The 27,736-nt window shown below is 39.3% G+C and overlaps 1 protein-coding gene across 14 annotated transcripts in view; it reads left to right on the forward strand.

Annotated features, from left to right (window-relative positions):
• Positions 1-27,736, forward strand: part of LOC309874774 (poly(rC)-binding protein 3-like) — a 424,882-nt gene that overhangs the window by 346,139 nt on the left and 51,007 nt on the right. For all 14 annotated transcript variants that reach the window (XM_082753316.1, XM_082753317.1, XM_082753318.1 and 11 more), the window contains one exon: positions 17,476-17,619. In XM_082753316.1, the coding sequence (XP_082609442.1) occupies positions 17,542-17,619 (78 nt within the window). In that variant the 5' untranslated portion in view covers positions 17,476-17,541. The remainder of the gene's footprint in view (positions 1-17,475; positions 17,620-27,736) is intronic.

Below are 27,736 nucleotides of genomic sequence, written 5' to 3' on the forward strand. Positions count from 1 at the left end.
TTTACCTATACTATCCTTGAGGAAAAGAGATAGTGTTATGACAACTTGTGTTAGCTGGCTTCTGTCTCCTTTGCTATACGCAGCATCAGGCAATTTCCGTCCTTCCTCAGGTGATGGTAAAAGTGCCCGTTTCCGACTCAGTGCCACCATTTCACCCGTTCCACTCTGGCTTCTCCAGTCTTTTCTGGTATGAAAACAAGTTAGCCCCACATGAACCCCTTCTCCCTCAGCGTATCACACTTTCTGCCTTCCCTCTCTGCATCCGGCTGGCAGAAGACTCCATCCATCACTGGCTCTAGCTTACCAAAGCATGTAACCAACTTCTGAACATCTGGACAGGTGCTAGCACCAGCATCCAAACACATCAGTACAGCCAAAAAAAAAAAACAACAACCAAACTTGCAACCATATTGTTCTCTTAAGTAGTTTGAGTAAATAGCTGTCCTGTCCTGGATTGACCATGAACTTGCAAACAGTTTTTTTATTATCAATTCTTAAGGGCTTGCAGTACCTGCTGTCTGCAGTTGCTACCAACAGCCTGAAAGCTTTGTCCCAGGGTCATGTGAGTAAGCTAAGGTAAACATCCATATGTTCAAACACTTTTCCTGAGTGTCTTTAAGGACACTTTTAATGAAACCTTCTGTGGTGCTACCAAGCCACATCTGATCAGCACTACAACAAAGACATCTACAGATTGTGCAATTGTGGTCAACAACTGGAACTTCAGAGGCAAACCTATTTTCACCTTGGCAGTAACAATATATTATTTCAAGTTCCTTGGGGAGAATTTCCAATTAAACATGACTGCTTCTTGTTCTTTGGTAATACTGGCAAGAGGACAAAACCTTGACAAATTATAATAACCACCTGCATGTCTTATGCTAGGTATAGTTTACTTTGAAGCTCTAAAATAGCAATAAGTAGCTTCTTTGCTTGGTCATTGGCCCAATGCAACTGCTGTATTACAGCCTGGGTTTGTGAAGTAGGAGGGGAGGAAGTGAATTGTTCTAAATTAAAAATAATAGTAATAGTAATTGTTAATAATCTCTGTTAATGAAAATTTCACAGTCAGGCACTGAAACTGGAATGCATCTCTCTTCAGGGTGGCTTCTGAAATACAAATCTTCTTTGAGCAGATGATATCTTCTGTCAAATATTCCTCTCTTCCTCATAAGATTTCTATTTGGGAGTTTGGTTAGGAAGAAGGAGCGAGAACCTTGTTATCTCAAGTTTCAGATAGTTGCCCAGCAAAATACTCTGCCTTGAGGACTCTCTTCCTTTTCTTTAGCTGTATATTTTTGTTTTGCTCATTTTGTTTGTTTGTTTGTTTTGTTTTGTTTTTGAACAAGATCTGTGGTTGTTTTCCGAAAGCTTTGAGATGTTAGCTTTTGAGCTTCCTTTATGAAAATAACCAGGCTCCCAAATGTAGTCTGTCAAGCTTGCCAGCTTGCGAGACACACTGGTTGCCAAAGGAGCTTTGCTTCTTGTATTGCCCGTAAGTATATCAGAGGGTGGAAGCTTTGAGCTTTTCAAGGTCCTCAGCTCACCTGCTGTATTGTGCTCAGGAAAGCTGAGCGGTGAAATACACAAGTGAAGGAATTTTTTGACCTTCTCTTCAGTGGCCTTCCCACAGGGACAGCAGTGTAGTGCATGGGCACCTCTGACAGCACATCTTTGGCGTGTGGGGAGTTATTTGTACTGGATGGATGAAGCCTCAGGAGGAAGCTGGGACATCAAGGCAGACGAGAGAGGCAAGCTGCAGCCTGGCCATAGGAGAAGGGAAAGCCCAAGTGCCTGTGACAGTTAATTAAGGCTACACAGCTGCAGCAATCAGGCTGTTCCTAATTTGTTTAGGCCTAACCATTGTGTGTTTGCATGATACCTATACTTTTGAGGACAAATATATCTTTTTTTTTTTCTTTTTTTTTTTTTTAGTATTACTCTGAGAGATGAACAGTCTCCTTTCAGATTGTCCTTAAAGTAATTCTTACCAAAATACGTGCATCCAAATTGGCTGGATAATCTGTTCGGTGAGACCATTCCTGGCATGTGTGACTGTTCCTGATATGCTTGCTACAGCAATACAGCCCAAAAGACCAGCAAATAAGACAGAGGAAAAATCTCCAGAAGGGAAGGGACAATAAGGCAGGATTTTAAGCTCTCAAAACCTAGAGCATGTTGGAGATTGCTTTTGCATGCTATCTTTATTGACTGCCCACAAGGTGCTTTGAATTTAAGTGATCCTGGTCCTTAAAGGCAGGCTCTATGTCTTGGTCAATACTTATTGCCAGGGGTACGTTCCTGTAGCACATCCTTTTGTAGGCAGTGGATGCTTCTGGATCTGTTGGCCCTGAGCAAATAATGAAGAACAGAACAGAATCCGAACAATATATGTGATCTGTTGGAGAAAGCATTTTAAAATGCTTGCCATAGTATGCCAGGAAGTTTACTAAACCCACCCATAACACAAAAATAATCTGCGGTCACCAGTGGTGATTTGCGCTGCGTTGAGTACAAGCCGATAGAGGCACAGGCCTGTTCTAGATGCCTTGCGCTTGCTTTTCTGATACACAGGTGACCCAGTTCACGTCTGCTAGTGTGTGGATGTTATCCATCACAGTCACTGCTGAGCCGTGTGCTCAGCAGGCTGTATTATGGCACTCTGCAACACGTGTCTGCTGCAGCCTCGCTTGGAAGGATGTCAGCTCACGCTGGAGCTTGCCTATAGCCACTTCAGTGTAGGGACTTTTGTCAATTGCCACAGGTCATTTCAGACTGCTTTGTGGTCTCAGGGGATGGATTTGCAAACGTAGTTCATGAAAATTATATTAAACTGATCAAGCTCAAAGCGAAGCTTTAGCTAGGATGTCTCATGTATTGCATCTAAGAACTCCACCCAAACATAAAAAGGAAAGTGACTTAGTGACTCATCTTTTTCATGTTTCATATCATCCATCAGATAACAGCATTTTCAGAAGCACAGGAGCAGCTCGGATTATTTTGATGTCTTCTGCAGTGTGCAGCTTAGATTTGCTTTCTCTTTTTTCCCCTGTCTCTTCCCTCCCTCCAACTCTGTCTCTGTGTCTCTCTCTTTTTCAATTTATCTGAATTAAACAAGTCTCTGATTATTCTTTATGCCACTGCAAATAAAGTCATTTTCAGAAACAGATGTCGAAAGAGCCTAGTGAAATAATCCTGGAGGCAGATGCAGTCTTCCATAAGCTGCCAAGCGCATGGTGCAATCAAAGTGATGAAACAAAATGGAACAGGCTGCAGAAAAAGTAATTAAATTATAGTTCCATTGTAGAAGCACATTTTAAAATTACTGAGATTCAGAGCCCATAATGCTGGTATTATAGTTGAAAGAATACTTGCCATGGGTCATGAGCATTTTTTTTTTTTTTTTTTTTTTTAACAGTTATTAATCATGCTTGACTGGAAAGACATGTGTAACCTACAACAAGCAGTGGCTGTAGTTGTGCCAAAGGAAGCTTTTGTTCCCTGGAGAGAATTGTATCAAAGGCCAGTGTCCTATTATTACGTGTGCAATAGCAAAGTGCAGAATCTGAAAAAGGGCTTTTCAGATTTCAATGCAGAGTACTGGAGGGAAGGAAAAAGAAAAAAAAAACACAAGTATTGTATCTTAGAGAATACTGTTTGACCTCCTTTTTCTCTTACCTAGTTAACTTATTATCTGAATAATAGTTTAAAAAAAAAAAAATAGATCTCTAAGACATTCCTCCTCTCCCTAACTTAAAGATAATGCCAAGGTTCTTGTAAAAATGGAAAAGAGGAAATGTACAAAGTCCTAGAAATTAGAGATTAAAAAGACCTCATTAGTTCTTCCAACTCTGTTTCCTTTCTATTACAAGGTGAACCTATAGAACAACAGACAGATTTTTATTTTTTTGCCAGTTGTCAGTATCTAAACATTATGTGGGAATATGTTGATTTCCTTATTAAAAAAAATAAGAGTTTCATAAGGTCTGTTCATACTGCCTTTTCAAGATCGTAAAACTATACCGTTTTGGTTTTCCATTTCAAAGCAAAATGTTTTTTACTCTGAAATATATTATAGATAATAGAATACAAAACCAGCACATTGAAATCTGTATTGAAATTCAATTGCAGAAAAATAACTTCTTTGGGTTGACAAAAAATTTTACACCACACACACTCACACCCTACATTGTTTCAAAAATGTACGTGTGGATCAATAAATGAACTTTTCAAGCCCGAATTTACTGTAAAATTTGTGTTCTGGGTCTAAATTCTGCTTAACACCTGATCCAGCACTGAGTGTCTCAGCTGACTTCAATGAATTTCTTACAAAGCTTCAAGGAAGCCTTCTGTATCCATTCTAACTGGAAATGCCAGAGGCAGTGCTGCTTCTGGAGAAAGTTATTCAGCCTGAGAGACACCCTAAACAGATTTTGGGGGCAGAAAGTTGGCTATAATTGCGCTTTTTTTTTTTTTTTTTTTTGGAGTTAACTCATCCTCACATCAGCCAACAGCACTTGTAGCATCCTAGTTTCTCTCCTTCGATTCCCTGAAATAACAGTAGGCTTTTTTAAAGCTACCTCATGTATTGTTGGCTGAGATATATCTTCTTTACATAATTTTCTTTGTCTTTCACACTCTCTTCTGAATGAACTCCAGCTTAATCCTTCCTTTTTTGAGAATGGTTATGGAGTTTCCAGATGCAAATATGAAACAGGACAAGGTTATGTGAATGTGGCTGCTTCCTCTTCCCTTGCTCTCAAGTATAAGGTTTCAACCTCTAATGCACAATCTTCTGTTGTCCTCAGGTCCTTGGTATCATTATTGCTTTTGAGATTTGACTCACTATTAGGAATTTGCTTTCGCTGTTTCTGCTGAAATGCATTTCTACGCTGTGATTCTTTTCATGTTGTTGTGTTCCTGCTCATATTTGAGCTCATCTCCTTTGTAATGTCCTTCAAATTTAGTGTCACTAATGTGCTGCCAATGCCCACCTTGAGTTACTGATGTAAGTACATGTACTATCCACTCTTCTGCAATGTTTTGTTGCTGTTCTTTTATTTGTTTTTTGCTTGTTTGTGTGTGTGTTTTGTTGGTTTGTTTACTAGAAATCTATTCTTCAGTACTTTTCTAGAGTCTCTGCAATAAGTCAGCAACTATCTTCTCTCGATCTTTGCATTTTTTTCCCTCAAATGAGCAAATGGACCACCCTGTGGTCCAATTCTACATTGACTTAAATGCAAAGAGCTCTGTTGATGGACTGTGTATGAGTGACAAAGCTACTGGAGTGACTTGACAAAAAAAAATTGAATACGTACCTTGTGTCTGCTTCTGTAGGGAGTTCCTCAGAACATGGGACCTTTTTTATGTGACTGTATTATTTCACTTCCAGAATCTCTTCCTCTCACTTTCCTGTCTCATAATCAGTTGAGAGGGTTGGGGTTGTTCAGCCTGGAGAAGATACGGCTCCAGGAAGACCTTATTGCAGCCTTTTGATATATAACGGAGGCTTAAAGAAAAGATGCAGAAAGACTTCTATCAGGGCCTGTAGTGACAGGACAGGGAGCAAATTTTAAACTGAAAGAAGGTAGATTTAAATTGGACATTAGGAAGAAATTATTTTCATGAACATGGTGGTGAGGCACTGGCACGGGTTGCCCAGAGAAAGCTGTGGGTGCTCCGTCACTGGAAGTGTCCAAGGTCAGGTTGGTTGGGGCCTTGGGCAACATGATCTAGTCAAAGATGTCCCTGCTCCTGGCAGGGGAGTTGGACTAGAGAGTCTAAGGGGATCTTTAATGTCCCTTCTAACACAAACCACTCTATGTGGCTGGCTTTGAGTTGCTGAGTGTGCATGTGCATGCCCACTTCCTGGAAGTTCACTGATGGGTTCATAGCACAACTTTTCCTTCAATAGAAACATGACCTTTCTCCTTTAGTTAGACCGAGGCTCCATGAACTTGTGTGAACTTGAAACATTGGACCTCACTGTATCTCTTTGAAATGTTGAAACTGGTCAGGGAGTTTATATCTGCACTGACAGGTAAGTAGGTAGGTATTTGTGAGGGAAGGCACTGACTAATAGACAAAAGGATAGATGCTTCATGAAGTGATGTTTCAGTCCAGTGGCTTTGTGAAGCAAACTAGTTGGTTTTGAATATCCCTAGTTGGAAGGGGCCCACAAGGAACATCAAGTCCAACTCCTGGCTTCGCACAGAACCACCCCAAAATCACACCCTATGTCTGAGAGCATTGACTTCTTGAACTGCCCTGGGGAGCCCGTCCCAGTGCCCAACCACCCTCTGGGTGCAGAACCTTTCCCTGACCCCCAGCCTGACCCTCCTCTATCCCAGCTCCATGCCATTCCCGGTTGCACAGGAGTAGCAAATTGTTTGCTGTAGTATTGTTTTCTTCAAGTGTTAAAAGAAGATAAAGCGATTCACTTTACAGCTGGCACTTTGAAGTCATTAATAAATAAACTGTTTGATTTTTCTTAGCTTTTGAATAGTTCATCAATTAGACTTGCTTTTGAGTTTTAAAGATTCTCCTGGTTTAAATCAGTGACAAAGATATCGATTTAGGTGGATTAAATCTTGGCATGTGCTTGGCTCTGAGTATTGACCACCCATAAAAAAAGTCATTCATTATGAGCTGGTTGGTTTTTACCCCCCCACCCCCCCCCCTTCTTAAACCTAGTTTCAAAGAAAGCTATAGGAATTTCCTGGGTTTTTTACCCACTGGATAGTCTTGGTTTTCACAGTGAAATTCTTATAATGTTATACATTTTGACGAATTGCCATGGACTGAGAATTTAAATCATCTTAAGTCAACAGTTAAGACTGAGAATAAGTCATCTTGTGAGCACAACTTTTGAAGACAACAGTTCCTGCAACATGACAGGACATCACAACACTGCTTTTTGATTTGCCTTTTATCCCTGAAAATGAGGAATTATTCACAGCATTCAGTCATATTTGCAGCTGTTACGATTTTAATTCCTATTGGATCAGTTTTTCTTTTGTTTTTTCTAAGAGTTCCCAGTTCATCCTTGCTTCAAGCAAGCATGAGTTATGGGGTTTCAGAGGGGGCCTCACATTCCAGAGAGTGACACCAATTCCCTTGTGACAGAATGGTGGGAGCTCATCTTCTTCCCCCTCTTAGATGCTTCATGAATTTCTTTCTTTTTTTTTTTTTTTTTTTTTTAATAAGTATTTATTTATTCATCTAAGGAGCTTGAATGGATTTTCAAATCACAGCCTTGTAAATAACATAATTAAGGTGATTACAAAAGTGATGTTTTTGCTTGTTTGCATTAGAGATTCAATTATATCAATATATAATATTTTTCTATTTAACAAGGTGAAATGTATTATTACCATTAACATCTTTTCCCTAACCAACATGTTTCATATTTGATTGAGTGAAACAACTGATTGATGTTTATCAAACTAGATATGTCTACAAAACTTCTGATTTGAAAATAGGTTGGACAAATACATAATTCTAAGGCAGACTTAATTTGAACATTGATGGTATTATAATAATACAAATATATTTAAATATCTGTTTATCCTGTTTGTAGTACGGGCATACCCGATGGGTCAATGTTTGCCATTAAGGAAGCTCCCATATTTCTTGAAGTATTCTACAGGTTTTGGACATTTTTTCATTTGATTGATAAGAAACTGTCAGGACTCGTCTTTACTGGCAAAGACAATTATAATTCTTCTTTATGTTTGTGAGGCTATTATTGCTAAAGATAAATATCATTCAAACATCATGCTTTTCTTGTCCCAACAATCTTTAACATTTGTACACATCTATCACATAAAAATGTACTTCAGTTGCTTTCAGGCATATAGCCATATTCCATGCATATATACACACACCATATAAAAGTATATAATGTTTTTAAGTATGTGCATATAAATCTTGCTCACCTAGCATATCTTGGAAATAGAATATGTGAACAATGTCTGTATTCTCTGAAAGATCAAAAAAAAATGGAAAAGAGAGTATCTCTTTAGGCTTGACTGTCTTTTGTTTGGTGAAATAAAAAGAGGTGAGTACATTTATTTTTAAATGAACAAGCAAAGTTTGTTTGCTCCTGAACATTTTTAGTTGTTTTATTTACTTTGAATTAAACAGAAGTATATCTACAATTGAAACATTATTTAAAAAATAAAAGAATGCATTTATGGAATGTCAAAGTCATGTATTTAACTTGAGGGGACAGAGTTATTTGACAAACATAACACACTTTCACAATGTTTTGGTGATCAGAAAATGGTTCAGAAATTTTTCAGAAATCAGAAATTTTTCAGGAACAGTGTGGACCGAAAATCATTTATTGTATTATAAAGTGTTCTTGTAATCACTATTTGTTGTGTTGGTAAAACCATGCTCCTACTGCTGCTAGTCTGTTCAATCATTTTCCCCATCTTCACTACAACATATATTATATACTTATATATACACATGCATAGATATGCATTTCTTTATTAGATTTATTATTTCAGACCATAGGGAAAGATTTATGCAATTAAGGTGGAGTGTTTACACCTACGGAAGTAAAGCAAAATTTCTATTTAAAACTTGAGAAACATTTTAATAATAATAATAGTAATAATAACAAAGGAAGGAAGCAGATGCTTAACTTGAGAGTTTTGGGGCCAGAGGATAAAGTGAAAGGTAAAGCTATTTTTATATTTTTCTCAAAACTATGGTTGGAAAATACTCTACAGTATATATATATACTAGTATATATATTATATAGCTAGTATATGCATATGTTGCTTTCCCTGATCTTGCAAATTGCCAGGTCCATGATAAAGCTCACAGGTAATTGGATTCAGTGCCATTAGGAAAGCAAAGAAAGCACCTTCTGGTCCATTTTGAACTCAATCCTCCTAGAGAGTATTTGTACAGAATAATTTATGTTGGGCTGACGGAATTAACATGGCAACAACTTCCCTGTTTGCAAAGGGGTCTGTGTTTCATTAGACTAAGGTGGCAGCTTCACCTATGAGAGCTTTTAGCTGGCTGGCTTTTTCACATATGCAGGAGAGTTAGTTGGCAAGTGGATCTGTACCAAGTATTGTCATGCGTGCTCTTGTTTTTTTTTTTATTTCATGGCAAACCCTGAAGATGCTCTCTGTATTCCTGCCAAGGTAATTCTTTCTGGAATAGTTGTGGTGGCAGGAGGAGAAGAGCTAGAATGAAGATATCATTGGCAAAAGGATTGTTGTTTTCCATAACCTGGAAATCACTCAGGAAATTTCCCTCAGGATCCCAGATCTGTTTTGCATTTGCTGAAGGCCATTATACAGCTATTCTAGATTTCCTGAAACTTGATTTTCAGGCATTTGATAGCATTTATTGCCTGTTTGACATTCTGAAGGGATAACTTTCTATATTTTGGCAGTGTGTAGCTGTTTATGCTGACACAGCATAATATTTTGATACTAATTGTTATTAGATCTTCAATTCATCATTGAATTTTGATATTAAATAGTCTTGTCAATAACAGTCTTTGTGTTTCTATGAGATTTCTTTTCATAATAAATTCACCATGCCCTATTATTTACTCAAAAATCTTTACAGAAAATGTTGTAAGTAAGAGAGTCAATAAATATGTTGCTCTTTATTTTCTTTAAATAAACCAAAAAGGGAACATGCGGTGCCATTGGCTGAAGTATATGCTTTTTGACTGGCTCGTGTAAAAGTGGCCCATTTAAGGAATGGGGCTCTCATATGCCAAGTTCAGCAGTTGAACATACATCAGTTGAAAACAGAAGAAATAAGTCTGCCTCTAATCTTTTGCTGTTCTCTTTAAAGATTATTTGAAGTCTGGCTATCTTCTGAAAATGAGACATAACTATGTTAGTCCTATCGGGTAAAAGCATTTATAGTTTCAGGGAGAACACAAAGACAGATCTGTGTGTAGATAGTATAGGTTCTTCCTCTGACAACATAGTGTTAACCATAAACCTCCCGAAAGGAGAAAAAAAACAAACAAACAAACAAAAAAGTACCTCTTTAAATACCTCATAAAATTATTTTTTCATTTTATTTCCGTATGAATTTCACAAGTCTTTGGTGAACCTGTGACTTCCAGATATCTCTAGTAACTACAGAGCGTTGCAGATCAGAGGTGCAGGTATTTTTACAATAACTAGCAAAAGAAGCACGTGGCTTTTTAAGGTGTGTAACTGTCTTCTGTTGGTAGCTTTTAATTTGTGGAATAACGTGCCGTTCTTAATCCCCTTTGACTTTTGAGCTAATATTTTTTTTTAATTATTATTTTGTAAAACAGATGTTTTATATATCTGTTTGTATACTCAATTGCTGCTCTTTTGGTGTCCCATACTCAGTTCACTTTCATATTAGTTATTGTTATTTAGGTCTCTTCAGGCACATCTGATTTATAAACTTCCTGAAACCTTATCTCCAGTATTTGTTTTATTTTTGATCTTGAGCTATTCCTTTACCTTTTTTTTTTTTTTTTTTAAAAACTTAAAAAAAAAAAAAAAAAAAAAAAAAAAAAACTTTTTACTGAAAGCCCATTTTACAGACAGACCCCCACCCTTTGTTCTGCTAACACAAAGAATTTTCTCATTTCTGGATTTTTTGATCCATCCCAGCTATCTGCTTACTTAAAAAGGGCCGTGATACAACAATTTAATGGAGCTGGGTTCTGCAGATCTTGCTCACTTCATTAAGGAGTTAGAGATTAACATGAAATCTATTCTGGGATATAAATTATAAGAATGTGAATAAAATGGATAATCTCATTCCATTGTGTACAGTCCTCTCCAGTAATTTGGGAGATGGAACTGGCAAAGTAGAAAGCTTGATATTGCACCTGCTTCCTTAGCTATTGTTTCTTAATCAGATTCTCCTGGTAAGGCTTCTGTATAAGACTGAAGTGCTTTAAAACATAATTCCTCCTTCTCCGAGCAGTTATAATTGAGACAGAAATCATTTGAAGAGCTGTTGTTGTTATTACTATTGTGTTATTGTGGGCATCCTGTGAGTCTTTTGTCTTTAGTAACCTTACAACTGTATGGTTTAGTAACAGCAGATGTCTTTATCCTTCAGTTGATACATAAATTGAAGAAGTGTACATTTAGCAAATGTCCACTCTTCTTTTATTTTTGCTTCATCTGAGACTATATACAGCTGGTGATATCTATCACTTTCCACCGTTTCTGAAGATAATTTCCTTGAAAAAAAATACTATGATTGGCGGTGGTTTTGCTTATTTTGTTGTGCTTTTTTTTTTTTTTTTTTTTTTGGGGGGGGGAAGAGGGGGTTGTTTGTTTTAAGTTCTGCCACTGTTTTCCTCTATAATTATACTGTTTAGTCCTTTGACATTCAGAGATGTTACTTTCAAGTGAAAATCCAGAGATAACGGCTTAGCTTATCAAAAAACTTGAAAGCAAAGTAGTTATTTCGTCATTTGACAGCATGAATTTTTATGTGGCAGTTAGTTTATCAAGTTTAAAACTTACGTATGTGGCAGATGTGTCAATTTCCATTGATAATGCCATCAGTTCTTGTCCTGTAGTAATTTTCTTATGTTCCCTTCAGTCACCTTCTCCTTTCCTATATTCCCTTCAGCTTAAGTGAAAGAATAAAATGTAAGTAGCATGAATCTGTCCCTGAAGAACTCTGCTCTGCCAAAAATGTACATGTATGTCAATGCTTTTCATCATGATCACTGGCAGTGTGTTTCTTCCAGTTCCTGGGAGGTCTCCTCCACCTGGGAGGCTTCTAATCAAGATGACTTAGGTACAACCTTTTCATGGCTTCCCATGTTTTGGTTTTCTCTGGTCTTTTATCTTTGTTAGACTCGTTCACTATCCTTTGTTTGTTTGTTTGTTTTTTAACAACACTTTATTTTCTTCTTTTTTTTTTTTTTGAGTTCTAGCTCAATGAACCAAACTCTTAACTATTGTCTCCATAACATTAGCATGTTACTTATTCATGATAATTTTATTTGTTCATCTTTAGATTATTTTGCTCGTGTTTTAGTCGTCTTGTTCAGCTGCTGTCTTTTCCTGTCCCCTATCCCTAAGGCTTGATCCATCTGCTTAGCTACCCCTCCTTTGGGATGGTTCCATGTTCTGCTGAAATGACAGATGTACTGTGAGAGACTGGGTATTCATATGTTTCCCATATTTAAGCTTTCTTAATGTAAGCCAAATGAAACACGGGAACTAGACAACAGAGTTTAAGTGTCCTCATTTAAAATAGACGTGGCTTCTGCTGAATGCCAATATAACTTCCCCCATTCTTTATTCTGTTTAAATGTCTTCCAGTGGAACAACTGGAATTTGTCCTTGCTTTCTTCATAGTTACATCTTACTATTGATGGTGATGAAACACTATAATGAGGTTCAAGGGTTGCTTTTGAGGCTCCAGCTCAGGGAATGCTGTGCTGGACACTCTGACCAATTTCATCATTCCTGACAAGCTCAGATCAACAACCACTTGATCCAGACTCCATGTACCAGAGCAAGCTTCCGACATTTTCAGGCAGTCATTTTCACATTGATTCCTCTCACGTTATTATCTACATCAGCCAACTGAAGCTTCATCTCTCTCTCTTTCTCCCTGCCTTTCTCCTCCTTTCCTCTCTGTGTCTCTTCCCTTTCTAGCGCAGCTCTGTGACTGTGCAGCTCTGCCCCAGTTGACCCCCATGCATGCTGTCTTTCTGTGCCTCCTCTCTCTCATTCCTCTGGATCTTCCAGATGAGTAGCGTTCTTGGCAGATTCACAGATGTGAAATAATAATTTGTTGAGGCTTTACATTCAGAGATCAATTGCCTGTTGTCTTCCTTGGTACTATGCTGATTTTACTCATCTCTAGCATCCCTGCCTGCTGTGGAGACAAAGACTCTCCTATCCTGCCTGCATGAGGAGTTCACCTGGGAGATTTAAAGCACTATATATATTTTTTTTTTCAGCACCATGCAGCCATCTTCTTTGCAGTCATCTGCTTATTTTCTTGGGAGGGGATTAACAGGCTTGAGGGGTAAAAGGAAAGCAGATCATGGGGTTGACTTTTCATGTCGTAGGCCTCAGGCAGCCGTCTCACGCTACCTCCTCTGCTGCATGGATTCATAACCTGTGTGTGTGCTGTGTCACTGCCCTTCAGCCCTGGAGTTCATCTTGTAGCTTATATTAATTCAGTGAAATCCTCGAGGAACCACGCTGTTCTTTGTAGTAGTCTGATGAAAACATGGCTTAGCTGCTTGTTATTTTAATCACTGAATTTACCAACAATACTTGAAAAACCATGTTAGAAAACTGATGGATCTTATGTAGTAAATGATGAGTATATAGGACATGCCCTTTTAATCCAGCTTGGGATAACAAATATTGAAAATGTATAGAAACACACACTTATGTATAAAATGCATTTACATTAGACTAAGTGTCCATTTTATTGGAATCTTCAGAATTCATTTTTAATGCATTTGGATGCATGTTTCTGCCTACAGAGAAATTTTCACTTTTTACATGATAAACAACAGTGGAAATGTCTTCAAGTGTTCATGTTCAGCTCCACAGGAGGCAAATATCTGCTGTTTACTGGGACCCATTTGATGTGATCTATTTTGCTTTGGTCCCTGCACGTGATTTTTATTGCTTGTTATTTTGAGATGCAAAGCCCTGGATCTTGGATTTGGTGCATCCTGGTCCTGCGTCCTGAGGTCAGAGAGAGCACATCATCCACTTGCTCTCCTGTCACTTCCAGCTCTTTGTTGAAGGCTGAGTAAATTGCATAAAACCTCATTCAACATTTAGCCATGCAATTTACTGTGACTGCTTGCTCAATACTCTCTGATCACCCATAGAGTCCTCTGACTTTCCTCTGGTGTCAGGAAAAGTGTGACAAGTTGACTTTCTCTTAGTCTGTGAGGCTCACCTCCCCAAGACCCAGGGTAGCCATAGCATCCTGTCCCACAGAGCTTCAGAAGGGAAAGCCTTAGGTATTTACTGTTTGCTCACACTTAAAGGCATGCATATGCCAGAAACATAGTAAATTGTTCAAAATGCTGATCTTGCAAAGGAAAGGGAAATGATTTTACTGATTAAATATTCGTGATGTGCTCATATATTACAGCAGTGGGTTTATAAATATGTAGATGTATTGCTGGTTGGTAGGAGGCTTTGCAGGAGAAACCATTCTTTTCCTTGTGCCATGGGCTGACATCTCCATGCACACAAAGATCTGGACTAGCACATGTTTGTGATGATGCCTGAAGAAAAAAAAAAAAGCTTTAGCTAGATAAATAAATAAAAAGTGATAATTCATTGTATTCCAATCCTTCTTTAAAGCTGAAATAATTGGGTAATTGATCATCCTTCAGGATCTCTTCATGGTATATGTATATTTTTCATGTATTTCTTCCATATTATGTGAAATTGCCTTCTTGAATTCCTTCCATTTGTATCTCACACAGCTGAGTAACTCCTTGCATGCACACACACAGTCCCAGCCCTCCCCCAGACATCTGTCCTGCCTCTCAGTACGAGGTGACACTGAATGCGTTGGGAGGAGGGACAAAGACAAAATCCTGGGGGAAAAAAAAAAAAAAAAAAAAAAGGTAGGATGGCCATCATATTTTTAACAATATTTGCAGTGGAATTTTATTTTTAACCTCTGTTGTTAGAAACCAAAAGTTGCTAGCTAAAAATACAGGTTTTGTGGTTTTAATCTGCAAAAAAATCAGGACTGAGGAGGGGGTGTTGTTTTCTGGGAAAAGTGTTTCCTAAAGAACTTTCCCCAAAGTGATCGTGCTATCGTAGCATCACAGAACTCAGCAAAAGGCTACAGCAACTGTGAACCTGGATCTTGTCCAGGAATATTTTCAAATGTGGGAGTTGTTCAATAGAAACACAGCCATAGCTCCATCACAAAATTTTGATCCACAGGAGGACATTAATACCTTGCTTCTACTTGAAGCACATCTGCTGTGTGAAACCTTCCAAGCGTGTCCTAAGCTACCTTGGGAGTCTAGAGACCTCAGATGGTAAATTTTGCTTCAGTACAGTTCAGAGTACAGTCTGAGATGTAGGCTGCTGTTGATATACTTGCTCATGTTTGGTTTTGTGTTTTGTTTTGTGTGTTTTTTTTTTTTTTTTGTTGTTTTTTTGATAGAGCTGAGCAGAAAGTGCTTGGGCACTTCCCTCAGCTAGGAGCAGGTGAACACCACAAGACCATTCCCCTCCTTAGACTGGGAACAACCTCAGCCACCTCCTCAGCTCTTCCCTCTGTATTTGTCTGAAGGGACTGTCCTGGACACCCACTTGAAGGTTTGACTTTGAGTCCTGGAGTCCAGGTCTGGCCTTAAAGAGGCAGAATATACCCTGATGCTTCTCTGTCATTTCCTACCAGCTGAACTGGGACGTTTTCCCCTCATCTTCTTGCGCACACGGTGCATCAGAGGCATGGCCAGGCTACTTCTGTTTTCTGCCTTCTCACCCAGGCATCTTGCCTCTTTTCCACTTTTCTCCATGCAGATAGGTGATGTATAAGTGGTAAACTTAAAAATGTGGAACAAATGGGATTTATTTCAGTGGCTAAGGCCTGGGTCGGAGGGTGTGCAATAAGACATGCACTGATCCCATGCTGGTTTAAGGAAAAATCATCCCTGGTGGTGGAGCAGGCAAATGGGAGCTGCTCTGTGGATGTGCTTTTAGGAAGGAATAGACTCAGTTGCTCTTTCTCCCTCTTTTTTTTTTTTCATCTCTTCTTCTCTGGCATGTCTGACTCCTATTCTTGCAATCACTGGAGGCACAGAGCTCTCTGTGCTCCTGACTAATCCTGCAGAGACATTAGGGAAAACTCTGCATCTTCCCGGGTATTTCCCAGCAGCAAAAGCATTAGGAGTGGCTTGGTCTCCCGCAGGCTTAGGCTGAAGCACAAGGCACATGCTCAGCCATCAGAGGAGTGACTTTCTGGAATGGTCTTTGCCTGACATGCAGAGGGCAAAATGTCTGATGTCGAGTGACAGCAGATTTAAGCAAGATATAATGGAGCACTTTCCCCTAACCAATAATTAATCTCTGAGACCGGAGCTTTTGGAGACTGGAAGTATGGATTCAGGAAGGGATTAGACCAATTCAGTGAGGATCAGTCCATCGGTGGCTATTCACCATGTCTGCCTAGATGTGGTCTCCCACTCAGGAAGGCCATGAATCACCGATGGTTGGTGCTAAGCTAGATGGGCTTTTCTTTGGTCTAGTATTGTCAGTGCCTCGTGGGTCTTAAGATGTAGCTTAATTAGTTGATGAAGCAGTCGGCGTGACTCTCTCTCTGAAGTTCTCAGGGGATTGATCTCGTGGTAGCTTGGTCCCACATCTGAGCAGTCTGCGAGGGGACAACAGCCTGCCACCCTGGTGGGATGGGATGCTGCCATATGCTCTGAACCACTGACAGCAAAATGATTGTCCCTCGGGGTGGTCATCAGCCAGTGCCCAGGCTAGTCAAAGCTTGGGGAACCTCTAAAATCCACAGCTACTAGGCAGGGCTGTCATTAACAAGAGACAACTGCTGAAAGGAGAGATGTTTGTAAGATAGGCCTGAAAAGGACAAAAGTAAATAAGGGTCTCTAAGCCTTTTCTACTGTGGAATTTGCCTACCCTTGGTAACGTTCCTGCCCCCACTGTTGTTTGTACTGATAAATGTCCTTGCATTAGTAAACTCATAATGCATCTTGTTTGTCCCTTCAAGGCCAGCCCTTGCAGCTTTCATTAGTATTTTAGGATATTTATGACTTTGTAAATGACTGAAAATCTGCAATTTGTCATTGGGAATTAACATCTTCCTTCCACTTAGAGCTGAAGCTCAGCTTTGGCCTTTGAGGGACTGAGCCACCTCTGGGCTTGGCAGACAAAAACAAAGTCAGACAGTGCCCAGATTTACAGCAGTGAGTGGCTCTTGGTTACTCAGATGTCTTTGATAATGTGTCATCTGCTGTTGCTGGTAGGGATCAGTGTTTAGGCTCAGAATTAATTTCTCTCTAGCTGGAGAGAAAATAAAAATCTCTCTTCTGCAAGAGCAAACAGAGGAAGAGAGAGTAACAGAGAGAGAAAGGGAGACAAATGAAAATAGCACCAGGCACGTGTAAATCCTGCATATACAAACCCCAAAGTTTAACAGGGGGAAAGCATTGAGAAGAGGACACTGTATTTCCCTTTGCTATGCTCTGTACTTTCAGCCTTGGAATAATGGAAGTTAAGCGAATTTGTAAGGTTTCAAAGGGAGTTTATCATGTAATTGGTGAAGAGCTGGAGAGTTGGTAGGGGAGGGATAATAATCAAAGGAGCCTTTTCAGCGCTAAACTGCAGTCCAGCAAATCAAAGGGAGGAATGTTAATTGGTTTGTACAACATGATATTCTTGGTCCAGAGTAGCCTCAGCCACTCAATGGTACTTTTTTTTTCTTCCCTCTCTCTCTTTGTAGGTTGATTAAGTGAAGGAAAAAAAAATATACAAAGCTGCTTTCAAGTATTGAAGACACAAGGCCAGGATGAACACGAAGGACGGAAAAGTGACTGAAGGAGGTCTCAATGTCACACTTACCATACGCCTTCTCATGCATGGCAAGGTGAAGCATTTACTGTTGCCACAGCAGTTGCCTGTTTGTTGAGCGAGTGTGTGCAGTTACCATCTGAGCCTGGCAGTGACACTGACGGAGGGTCTGCTCCTCCTCTTCCAATTTGAGTCAAAAGCACCATTGCCATGACTGAAAAATCAGCCCCTGCCTTTCAAGGCATCGCACTTCAGTTTGCACTGCAGCCCAAGTTCATTAGAACAAGCCTTGCTTGTACCAAACCCACTTTGAACAGTTCTGGTGGCAAAATGAGTTCTTTGATTGATAGTTAGCCAAATTAGACAGACCCTTGCATAAGGGTGACCTGCATACAGCTCGTTTTTCTCATCGTTTGCAGTTTTGTGTGTTGTGGGTTTGTGTTTTTTTGGTTTTTGTTTTTCAAGATACCAAAACATTGATTTGTGTGAAGTAATTGCCACAGAATTACTGAATATTCCTGTTGAATTCAAATGGGATAGCTCTTCATTATTCTGACGTAGCATCTTATTAGAGCAAACCGTTGATATAACAAGCATTTGTCCAGGTCCCCTGCGGGTTTGTTTTGGAAGGTTGACTGTAATTTCATTTCTGTCCAGCGTAGCACTCAAACATGCAGATAAGTGTGAAATCTGTGCCATAGACAAAGTGCCAATTCTGTATTGTCAGACTTAACAGTCTGATAGCTGTTTATTGCAACTTGCCAGATCACAAAATGGGCTTTTAATTAAAAAACACATTTCATTGGTTTGTTTGTATTGTTTGCATCACTGACACCAGACAATTTTAGGCTTAAGGAATGAATAAATAAAATAGATGAGGAATAAAATAAATAAAATAGATGAGGAATGAATGAATAAAATAGATGTTTTGGCTCTTTCTTAGTAAGAGACAGTGGATATATACATCATTCTTCAGATCAAAATTGTAGGTATAAATCTTAAAAGTAGTTTTAACCCTGGAATTTTATTTATAAAATTAAAATATATTTACATTTTGAAACAAGACACACTCTCAACCTATGGCACGAACTCACATGTTATACATCCATAGCACAAATAGGAGATCAAGGTATCTCCCTCTATATTTTACTTATGGAAATGCTAGGAAATATGAGGGAGTACAGTTTAAGTTAGTAAATGAGAAACAAAATTAATTAACAAAACAATCAAAAAAACAAACACAGAAGTTAGGTTATGCCAGAATTAAGTGTTACAGATCAAATTATGTATTTTCTCTGAAATGGTCCAACCATTTTGGTTGATTTTTTTCTCCCCTGAAATATTCAGCTTCAGGCAGGCATCTGGTGTGTAAAATCTGCATCTTAAATAGGAATCTGTCAAACAAATCTAATAACACTCTCTTTTTCCAAGCCCACCAAAAATCTGTGCGCATGTCTGCACTCAAAATTAGTTTCTAGGGGTTGATTGTACTGGGTTCTGGTCCTAGTCCAGAAAAGCGTGTGAACACATCCATATCCTGGTGTGTGTTACCCTACTGGCTTCAGCCACATTCCTGCGTGCTTAAGTGTGCTTTTTATTAACCATGCCAGACAGCTCTGCTTCTTTCAGAATCATGCCACTAAAGCAAAAATCAAGTATCTGTCATTTTTCAGAACATTTTAGTGAAGTCATGGTCTAGAGTTCTGTTGCTTTTGTGTGTGTGTGTTGTTTCTTTTTGTTTGTTTGTTTTTGGTGTGGTGGTGTTTGTTTTGTTTCAGGAAACAATGGATACAGTAATCAGAAAATAAATTAGAGAAAGGTTATTTTCTCTCATAAATACAGCTGATTGTGTATGCGACCACTTTTAACAGTAATGGATGTTGTGTGTCCAATCTTCAATGCATATTTATCCCCAAGGGTCTAAATTAAACCCATAAAAGCTCTGAAATTCAAAGTTTAAGTGGGAGTACACCATGCATCCTCAGTTAACAAGGCACAATGGGTATACCATTAACTGAAGTATGCTCTAATCATGTGTCCTATTGTACCAAAGTATTGCGAAGAGCACATTAAATCACAATTTATTTTGGTGATAAAAGTCAGACCTTTATGGTTTCTTTGATATCATTTCTGTGATTCAAAAACGCTGATATCAGAGTGTGAAGGATGTCTGAGTCAATATGAACTCAGTATGAAAAGGTTGCTCTGAAAGCTGTATGTGCTAAAAACAAGAAGAAACATGCTTCCCCACACTTCCCTAAGATTTGTTGTGGTAATGACATTGCTGGAAATTGCTGATCTCTAATTAGTATTTCTAGACAAAACAATTAACTGAAGCAGAGCTTGGTCTGTAAATAACTGGTCATAACTTGAAAGGGAAGAGTGCAATTACACGAGCGATTTTAAAAATAACAGTAGCAAACTGGATTTGAGGAAATATAATTCGAAAATTAGTTATTTATTAGTGCGTTTCATGGAAATACCGGGCTCTATCACCATTAACTTTAAATCTGTCCCCGAATCTCTGGTGCCAGTGTACCTTTGCAGAGGGAAGAGGTCTATGTGCTCCATGACATTGCATTCCTTATCGTGTCCATAACTTGTGCTATCATGCTTAGTTATCTCAACTCTAAACCCTGCAGACTTAGGAATTTTTCAGTGTGTACTTTCTGTGTCATTTGTATATGGGCTCTAAGTCAAGGATGGGCATCTTAATTATGCAATTAAGATTAGCTCTCTCAGCACGCTGTATCTGCAGACAGAGAATCAGTATTTGTACAAATGGACGGACCTCTGCAAGGAGATACTGAGTGAAAGAGTCAGCATATTTAGCAACAGCAGATACAACAAAAAATAGCAAAAATCAAAGGTGTTAGTGTCTACTGAAAGGAAAGCAGACAGGAACCGTCTTGTTCCTGGGGTAAATGCTTTCAGGGCCTAATATGAAAGGTGTCCTCCTGGGCCAGGACTTCAGAAGGTGTGTGCTGGTGTAAGATGAAAGGCATAATTTTTATCCTGTGCAGCGTTACATCAGAAAAAATATTTTAGCAGTGTGACAGCCCTGAAGAGAAACCAGAAGCAACACAAAACATTTCTCATGTTTCCTTGCAATGAAGGGGAGGTTTTCAGGGAGTATGGTACAAGGGCAGTGCTCAGTTGCTCTTCACATCTGCAGAGAGAGTTATCTTTGCTTGTAGGGAGTTTCAAGAGTGATGTTAGGAAGAACTTTTTATTTGGATATGTGAGGAGGGGAGCAGGCTGTCTGGACATGCCGCAACATTCAATGATGGAGGCTTTTAAGGACAAGTTAGGTAAAAATGGATAAGGCTGCACTGCAGCCCCCTGTTGCTCAGTTTTTGATTGAGTTACCTGAATGCTGCTCCAGAGAGGGCAGGAACTGAGGAGTCTTTTGAAGTATGTGCAAAAGCTGGATATGTAGAGTATATTAAATAATGCAGAGATGCATTTTCATCTCTTATTAATGAGAATTAAGAGATAAAACTGCTACATGCATTTTGGTAGGGAAGAACCGTGAGTATGGGCTGGGGCTATTTGCATTGTGCTATTTCTGCATTTTGCAACGAATTCCTTCTCTTTCTTGAAGTAAAATAAGTGAAATCACTGTGTAGGGCAGAGGCTTTGAGGGGGTATGGATGTTTTATCACCTTTGTTGGCTTTAAAATTACAATTTCTGGGCAGGATTAGAATATTGTAGTGACTGCAAGATTTCTGCTTCCAGCAAAAGTAAAAATGGCACTATTTACCTGGATCAGGTCAACAATTTTGGAGGGCTTTAGGGATCACAAGTGTGCATTCATGGGCAAACAGTTCCCAGCTAACAGAGCCCTCTGTAAGTAAAAGCAGAGCTCAAGCTCCAAAAGAAAAGTTTTACTTTTTCCTTTTTTGTTTTTGTCAAAATCCAGCTTCTTTTAGTTCTCTGCATGCTATAAGCTCCTTGAGGGAGCTCAATGTTTCTTATCGTTCCTTGGTCACCTTTTGCAGATCTGTGTGTTTGTGACTTGTGGCTGGTTGATTTTCTTTCTTACTGTCACCAGTAACGAGGCTGGAAGATTATGGAAAATTACAGCCTTGCCCACAGGTCCCTGCCAATGTACTTTCATGCTTGACATCTGCAGCAGTCTTGTTCTTGTTTTGGTCAGCTTGTGCCCAGAATGAAATAACCCAGAAGAGGCACCTACTTTGATGATGCTGGATAATGATCACATTAGTTTTGCCTGCTTTGGATTTGTATACAGCCGGTGTTGACAAGCTGATTAAGACCCTAGAGACTCACTATTAAAGGTTAATTTTAGATGGTGGTTGTAAAGAGGCTGTGGTGGGAAACAAGTGTTAAATTCCAGGAAAACGGCTTAATGGAGATTTAAATATTGGATACTTAAGGTGGAATATAAGAAAATACTAAAATGTGCCAGCAAGGAAAGGGCAGCAGGGTCATGAACCCACTTTGGTTTCTTTCTCATAGTGATAGTACAAGAGTCTCTGCTTCCTCTGTCACGGACAAACCTGCAGAAGAAAAAAATACATCATTTCTAAAGGCACTGCTCAAAGGTGTACAGCTATGAAACTATGGTGGGTATAGCGAAGTGGGCAAGAAACCAAACTAGAATGTGTTGAGTCCAAGGAAGATTTTAGAGAAAGGAGAAGGAGTTCAGAAATAGAAAGCAAAGTTTATTAATGAAGTCAGATGGGTTTTAGGAAGAATAAGGAAATAATTTATAGGTAGGGTGAAGGAGGGAAGAGAAGATTGGAGGAAAGTAGGACTCTTGCCAAATAGCAAGACGTGTAAATTGTAGAGGTGAGGCAACTTAATGGAGAAGGTAACTTAGAAGATACACATTCAGTGAGGGGGGGAAATCTGGAAAGCGTAAGGGCTGAAAGGCATCAGATGTGATGGTGTTACAGAGCAGCACATTCAGAACATATTAGGCTGGAAAGGAAAGCTATTGCAGCACAAGTATGTGCAGTTTTGGGTGTACAGTACTGGCTCGTTGTGGGGCAAAAATAGGGTAATTCCCTTGCCGCTCTTCTGGCAAGATCACACCTCTGGTTCTGTGCTCAGCAGCAGGTGCCGTGTGTGTGAGTGATGCTGAAGACTAGAGGGAGAATTCACAGAAAAAGAACAGTTTTAGGAGGCTGAGGAGAGCATGTCTAGCTTTGTTCAGACATTCTCAAAAATACTCGGAGAGAACAAATATGAGTAATGGAGTGACATTATTTTGAATGATACAAGTGCTTGTGTTTGGAAATAATGGAATAGATATAGTTTTGAAACAAATCATAATAAGGGAATTCAAATAGAAACTTCTGGTATTGCAATTTTTATGGGGTTTGGGAAGTCTCCTAAGCAGATTTTAAACATGTCTGGGGACAAGTAGTACATGTGCTATGTAGAATGTATAATCTGCATTGATGCAGAAAAGATACAATGGCTACATGGAGCTTTTCCTTCCCTGATAGCATTTACCTAATGAGAGGTTTCTCACAGTTTAAGCAGTCATGAATTAGAAAGACAAATCTGCAGTCAAATACTCAGTGAAAGACCTGAAAAAAATGAAGAAAAAAAACCCTAGGGGTGCCCTGATTTTTAAGTACTAAACTTTCAGTGCTTGCAGCTTCATTTTAGATGCATTGAGCAACTCTACCACCCCATGGTTTCGGCAGGACCACTTGGTGCTTAGTGGAACTGGAAGGATTGATAGCGATGGACTTGCATGTAGCTTCAGGTGGTAACTTTTGGACACATTGGTGATTAATTTATGATTATTTATAGAGATTTTTACAAGAAAAAGAAAATCCAGACTCATTAAGATGTTTACTCACAATAAATAAATAATTCAGATATAGACAGAATGAAATCATGGAGAATGTTGCCACTTTCATTTGTATAGGCAATGCAGATTTACCATCAAGGATTTCTTTTAGTGGCCACTTTTGCATATCTGCTTACTTTACCCTTGTTAAAGCAAACACAGAAATTATTAGTTTTCCTCATTTTTTACTTATTAAAATACAGCATAAAACAAAGCAGCTTTAAGATTCATCTTTCCAGTAATTTAATCCAAGCTATAAAATGCCAGCCAAGCCACCGTTTGCTCTGTTCTTTCTAGTTTCCACAAACACTGTCAGGGTATTATGAGGATTGACTGTCAGGCTTATTGCTCTTATAGCTCATTTTGTTCATTAGCATTGCTGTAGTAGCCAAGAGCTCTAGTCATGGAACAAAACTCAGTGTGCAAATACACAACATAAGATGGACCTCCTTAGAGTGGTTGTAGGAAAAGCTGAGAGTTTCTCACTATTTCCACTAGCCTAAGAGAGTCAATGGAAAGGACAGTGGCATTTTTTCACAGCCTCTGTGTGTTCCCAAAACCAACATTCAATGTTGAATCTTCCTACTTCTTGCAGACAGTGTCCAGTCCAGAGCCATATTAGGATGAGATTGCAAGAGGCACACGCTATTGATCGCTGGTGTTTCAGCATGGCTAGTAAAGGGACAGAACTGGGGTTTGATTTGTTTGTGCTTTTTTTTCTTTGTCTTCTTCTTTTTTTGTTTTGGTGGGGTGAGGAGGGGAAGGAGGGGGGGAGAGGCATGGCAGGTTGGTGTGAAGTCGAATGTAAATTGATTACCTATCTGCTATCAAAAAGCAAATGAAAAATGCTTATTGGTATAGCTGGGAGAAAAAAAATATGGAAAAAAACAACATAGATGGGCCTGTGGAAGGATCATAATACCAACATTTCCATCAGAAAGACTGTAATTTGAAGGTTCTCTCAAACATTACCACATTTGTTAGCATGAGATCTGTCTCAGTAAGGACTTGGACTGTAGTACCTTACTAAATTAGGGCAGTTAACATCAGACAGTGACTGCTGAAGCATCACCTAGGAACATGAAATCTCCTGTGTCAGTGAGGCTAATCCCACATAATCCCAAAACACAAATAAGACTCAGTATATCCGAGGCAACCATTTGATCCTCGAGGTAGACATGTTACATCATGTTTCCCAAATCTGACTAAGGCTTTTTTTCAGTCTTTAAAAAAATGCTCGTGTCCTATATTCTCCATACAAACATATTCCTCAGAATATCTTCATGGAACACGCTCCTGGGGTCTTCCCTGCTGGATCTCCACGTGCTTATATGAGTTTTTACAACTGTATCCTCAGTACAACATGGGGAGAGAGTTGGGTTGTGATGTTATTCCTCTTTATGGATGGGAGAAAGACAGTTGGTGCTGGTCTACAACATTTTGTCAGCACAGATGTTGTTTGCTGTTGCCAGGATCCCTCTTTTTGTTGTGACAGATGTGTGTTCCCACGGCAGAAGGCTGTATTTCTTCAATGCTTTCCTAACAGGCTTTTTCATTTATAGAGCCCAGGCCGATTGGCCCTACCTTATCCTTGCTCACAGAAAGCAGACATGCGATTGAAGCATTGCCTGGATGAATTACAGGATTTAGGATGTGGTCTGTGCTTTGACAGATGATTTGGGGTAAAAGCATATATTCTTGCATTATTTCCTAAAGACGTGTCTGCATCTCAGGGTTCCTGTGAGGTTAGTGTTCCACTCACCCCATAGCGCTGGTAGTAGAAGCTGCATGCTTAGAGCAAGATCTGTGTTTTTGTATGGTTTTGGAATAAATAGCTGGTTAGTTTTGATTTCCTAGTCCACAATATTTATTAGATTAGCCTTACACTTAGAAAAATGATGGAATTTCACACATTATGTTTACAGATCAAAGGTTTATCTTTATACCAAGGTTTATCACCATTTGTTAAGCCTCCTGTTTTCTTAACGTGACTTACTTTTCTTGCTGTTCAGAAGGTATGCCAGATAGTTGATTAGCAAATAGCTTTCTCCTACAGCTTGTTTTATATCTTTGTTTAATCTTTCGCACCATCAAGAGCCCTGCAAAAGCCTGGGCTCACAGAGACTTCTCTGCTGCCACCTTTTGTTCTGCTGGCCTCAGGTTAACACAGATGAAGCAAATACTACAGAAGCAGCTTTCTGCTGTGTGGTGGGCCCACCTCTCCCCAGGTGTTCGTTAAGGGTAAAAGCCATGCCATTCATGACAATTAGGAGTGCAAATAATATTATACATTATTATGCAATATATACAAAAACATCCCATGTTTTTGCCATTGCTTTTCCTCGAGTTATCTGCAATGAATTGGGCATTTGGTTAGCAATATGCTTTGCTGATACTGAGCACAGTCTTGGTGAGGTCCACCATTTGTTAATTTATGTATTTTATTAGAAATAACATAGATTTATGTATTTTATTAGAAATTACATAGAATCATAGTCATAACTGAACTTAGCCCCCGAGGCTAATGAGTTATTTTAAAGCTGTCTGAAATTAGCATGTCTGTGTCACATTTTCCTGTGTTTTTCCAAAGTGCCTGGATGCGAAGTTGGAGTCTAGGTAGGAGTCTGTCCTGCTTCAGGTGCTGTCACCTGGAGAAATGCCCTTTGAAAGATGCTACCCGGCTGGGCACTCTGCACTGTCTAAAACTCAGGCCACTTTGATGAGGCTCAAGATAGGTGCCCCAAATCGCTGTCATTTCTTGAGGGAAAGTTGATATCCATCTATTTAGTGCCTGCGTGCATATATTGTCTTCACACACAAATATATAAATATATGCATGTGTTCAAGTGTATCAGTGGATGTGGGCACGCATACAGTTGCAGCTTTTTGGAGGCATCCTATTCACCCGGCACAGTTGCTGTGGCATATCTGCTTCTGACAGGCAGGTGTTTGTATGTTGAGGCCAAGGATTGTGGTATGCTGGGTGCTTCTTTCAGCTCTGGCAGCAGAGTTGCCAGGTTACCTTGGACCTGGCTTTCTCTCTCTGAGCTCAGTTCCCCCTTTTGATAACATTTTTATTTGTGCTCTGCTTTTCTGTCTGCTGTTAAAATGTGACTGTAGAAAATCTAGTAATTCCTATCATATCGCTTATTTTCCCACTATGTTTATAAGTGGATGGTTAGTCAATAAATCAATCCGAAATTGATCGTAAACACTTACCTTCACTTTGTATTCCTGAGCGCTGGAAGACAGCAAATAGTTAAGCAGTTATTAGTATATCCTAGTATACCAGTATTTTCAAAGACAGCTCAATCACACTCCTGTCTGACTTGTGCGGAGGCTGAATTTGATATCAAATGTGGGATTCCTCTCACCAAACTTTAGGTATGTTCTTGTAAGCCTAGGCTTCCTCCACGGCAGATGTAGAAAGATGAAACCCCTGATAGTACAGTTCTTCCCTCCTGTTTGGGGAACAAAACCCTCCATTGTCTCTTGCTGTTGACTGCAGAGGAGCCTGCGTGCCTGGATTACACTGGACTCCTAACTTATAATGAACTGATGCAGGTGACAGACATCCCATCCCTTCAGTCTGCAGCACAGTTTGAGCACCTGGCAGACTTAGAAACATTTTCTGGGTAAGATAAAGATCTATAAATAACCTTGGATAGAAATATTGACAAAGATCGAGTATCATAAAAATGGTGTTAGATATCTTATAAAGCACTAAACATAATTTAGGGTGGTGTAAGTCTCTGTATGAATCAAATACTGGACTGCATAAAGAATCATTAAAGGTTTGATGAAGTAGGATAAGTAATTTGGAGAATGAGGTGAAAAGAATTTTCTGATTTTATCTGTGCCATAAGAAGGTTTCTCCTAATTAAAACGTGATCCATCGTCTCCACTACTTACAGGAGCTTTCCTAAAAAGAGAAAAAGCCCCCAAAAGGCTAAAGCAACCAGCTTAGAATGGTTCCAGAATTTATTTTCTTTGGAGTAATTCATATGGATCCAAAATTTTGGAAAATTTAGGAATACCCATGTGAAGTTAATGTTTCCCTCTCCCCCCCCCTCCTTTCCTTGCCATTCCTAGCAGAATCCCATTTCAAAGGGCGCTGCAGAGCAGGGAGGAGGTGGTGTTTGCCACAGTGCTTTGGAACTGCCTAATTGCAGAATGAGCGTTAAATTCTCCCTTTGACAAGGTTAAGGTTTGAGGTAGTCTGTAGAGTTACAGTGGCATCTTCTAGCATGATCCAAGGAGCTGGTCACAAGTCTCATTGAAATATTTTTCTCAGCAGAATTCACCCTGTGCATTCATTCACTGCTTTGGTAGCTTCTACTCTTTAGCAGCAAACGAGGTGAT

This window comes from Aythya marila (assembly GCF_965140915.1).
Source record: "Aythya marila genome assembly, chromosome: 2".
Lineage (NCBI taxonomy): Eukaryota > Metazoa > Chordata > Aves > Anseriformes > Anatidae > Aythya > Aythya marila.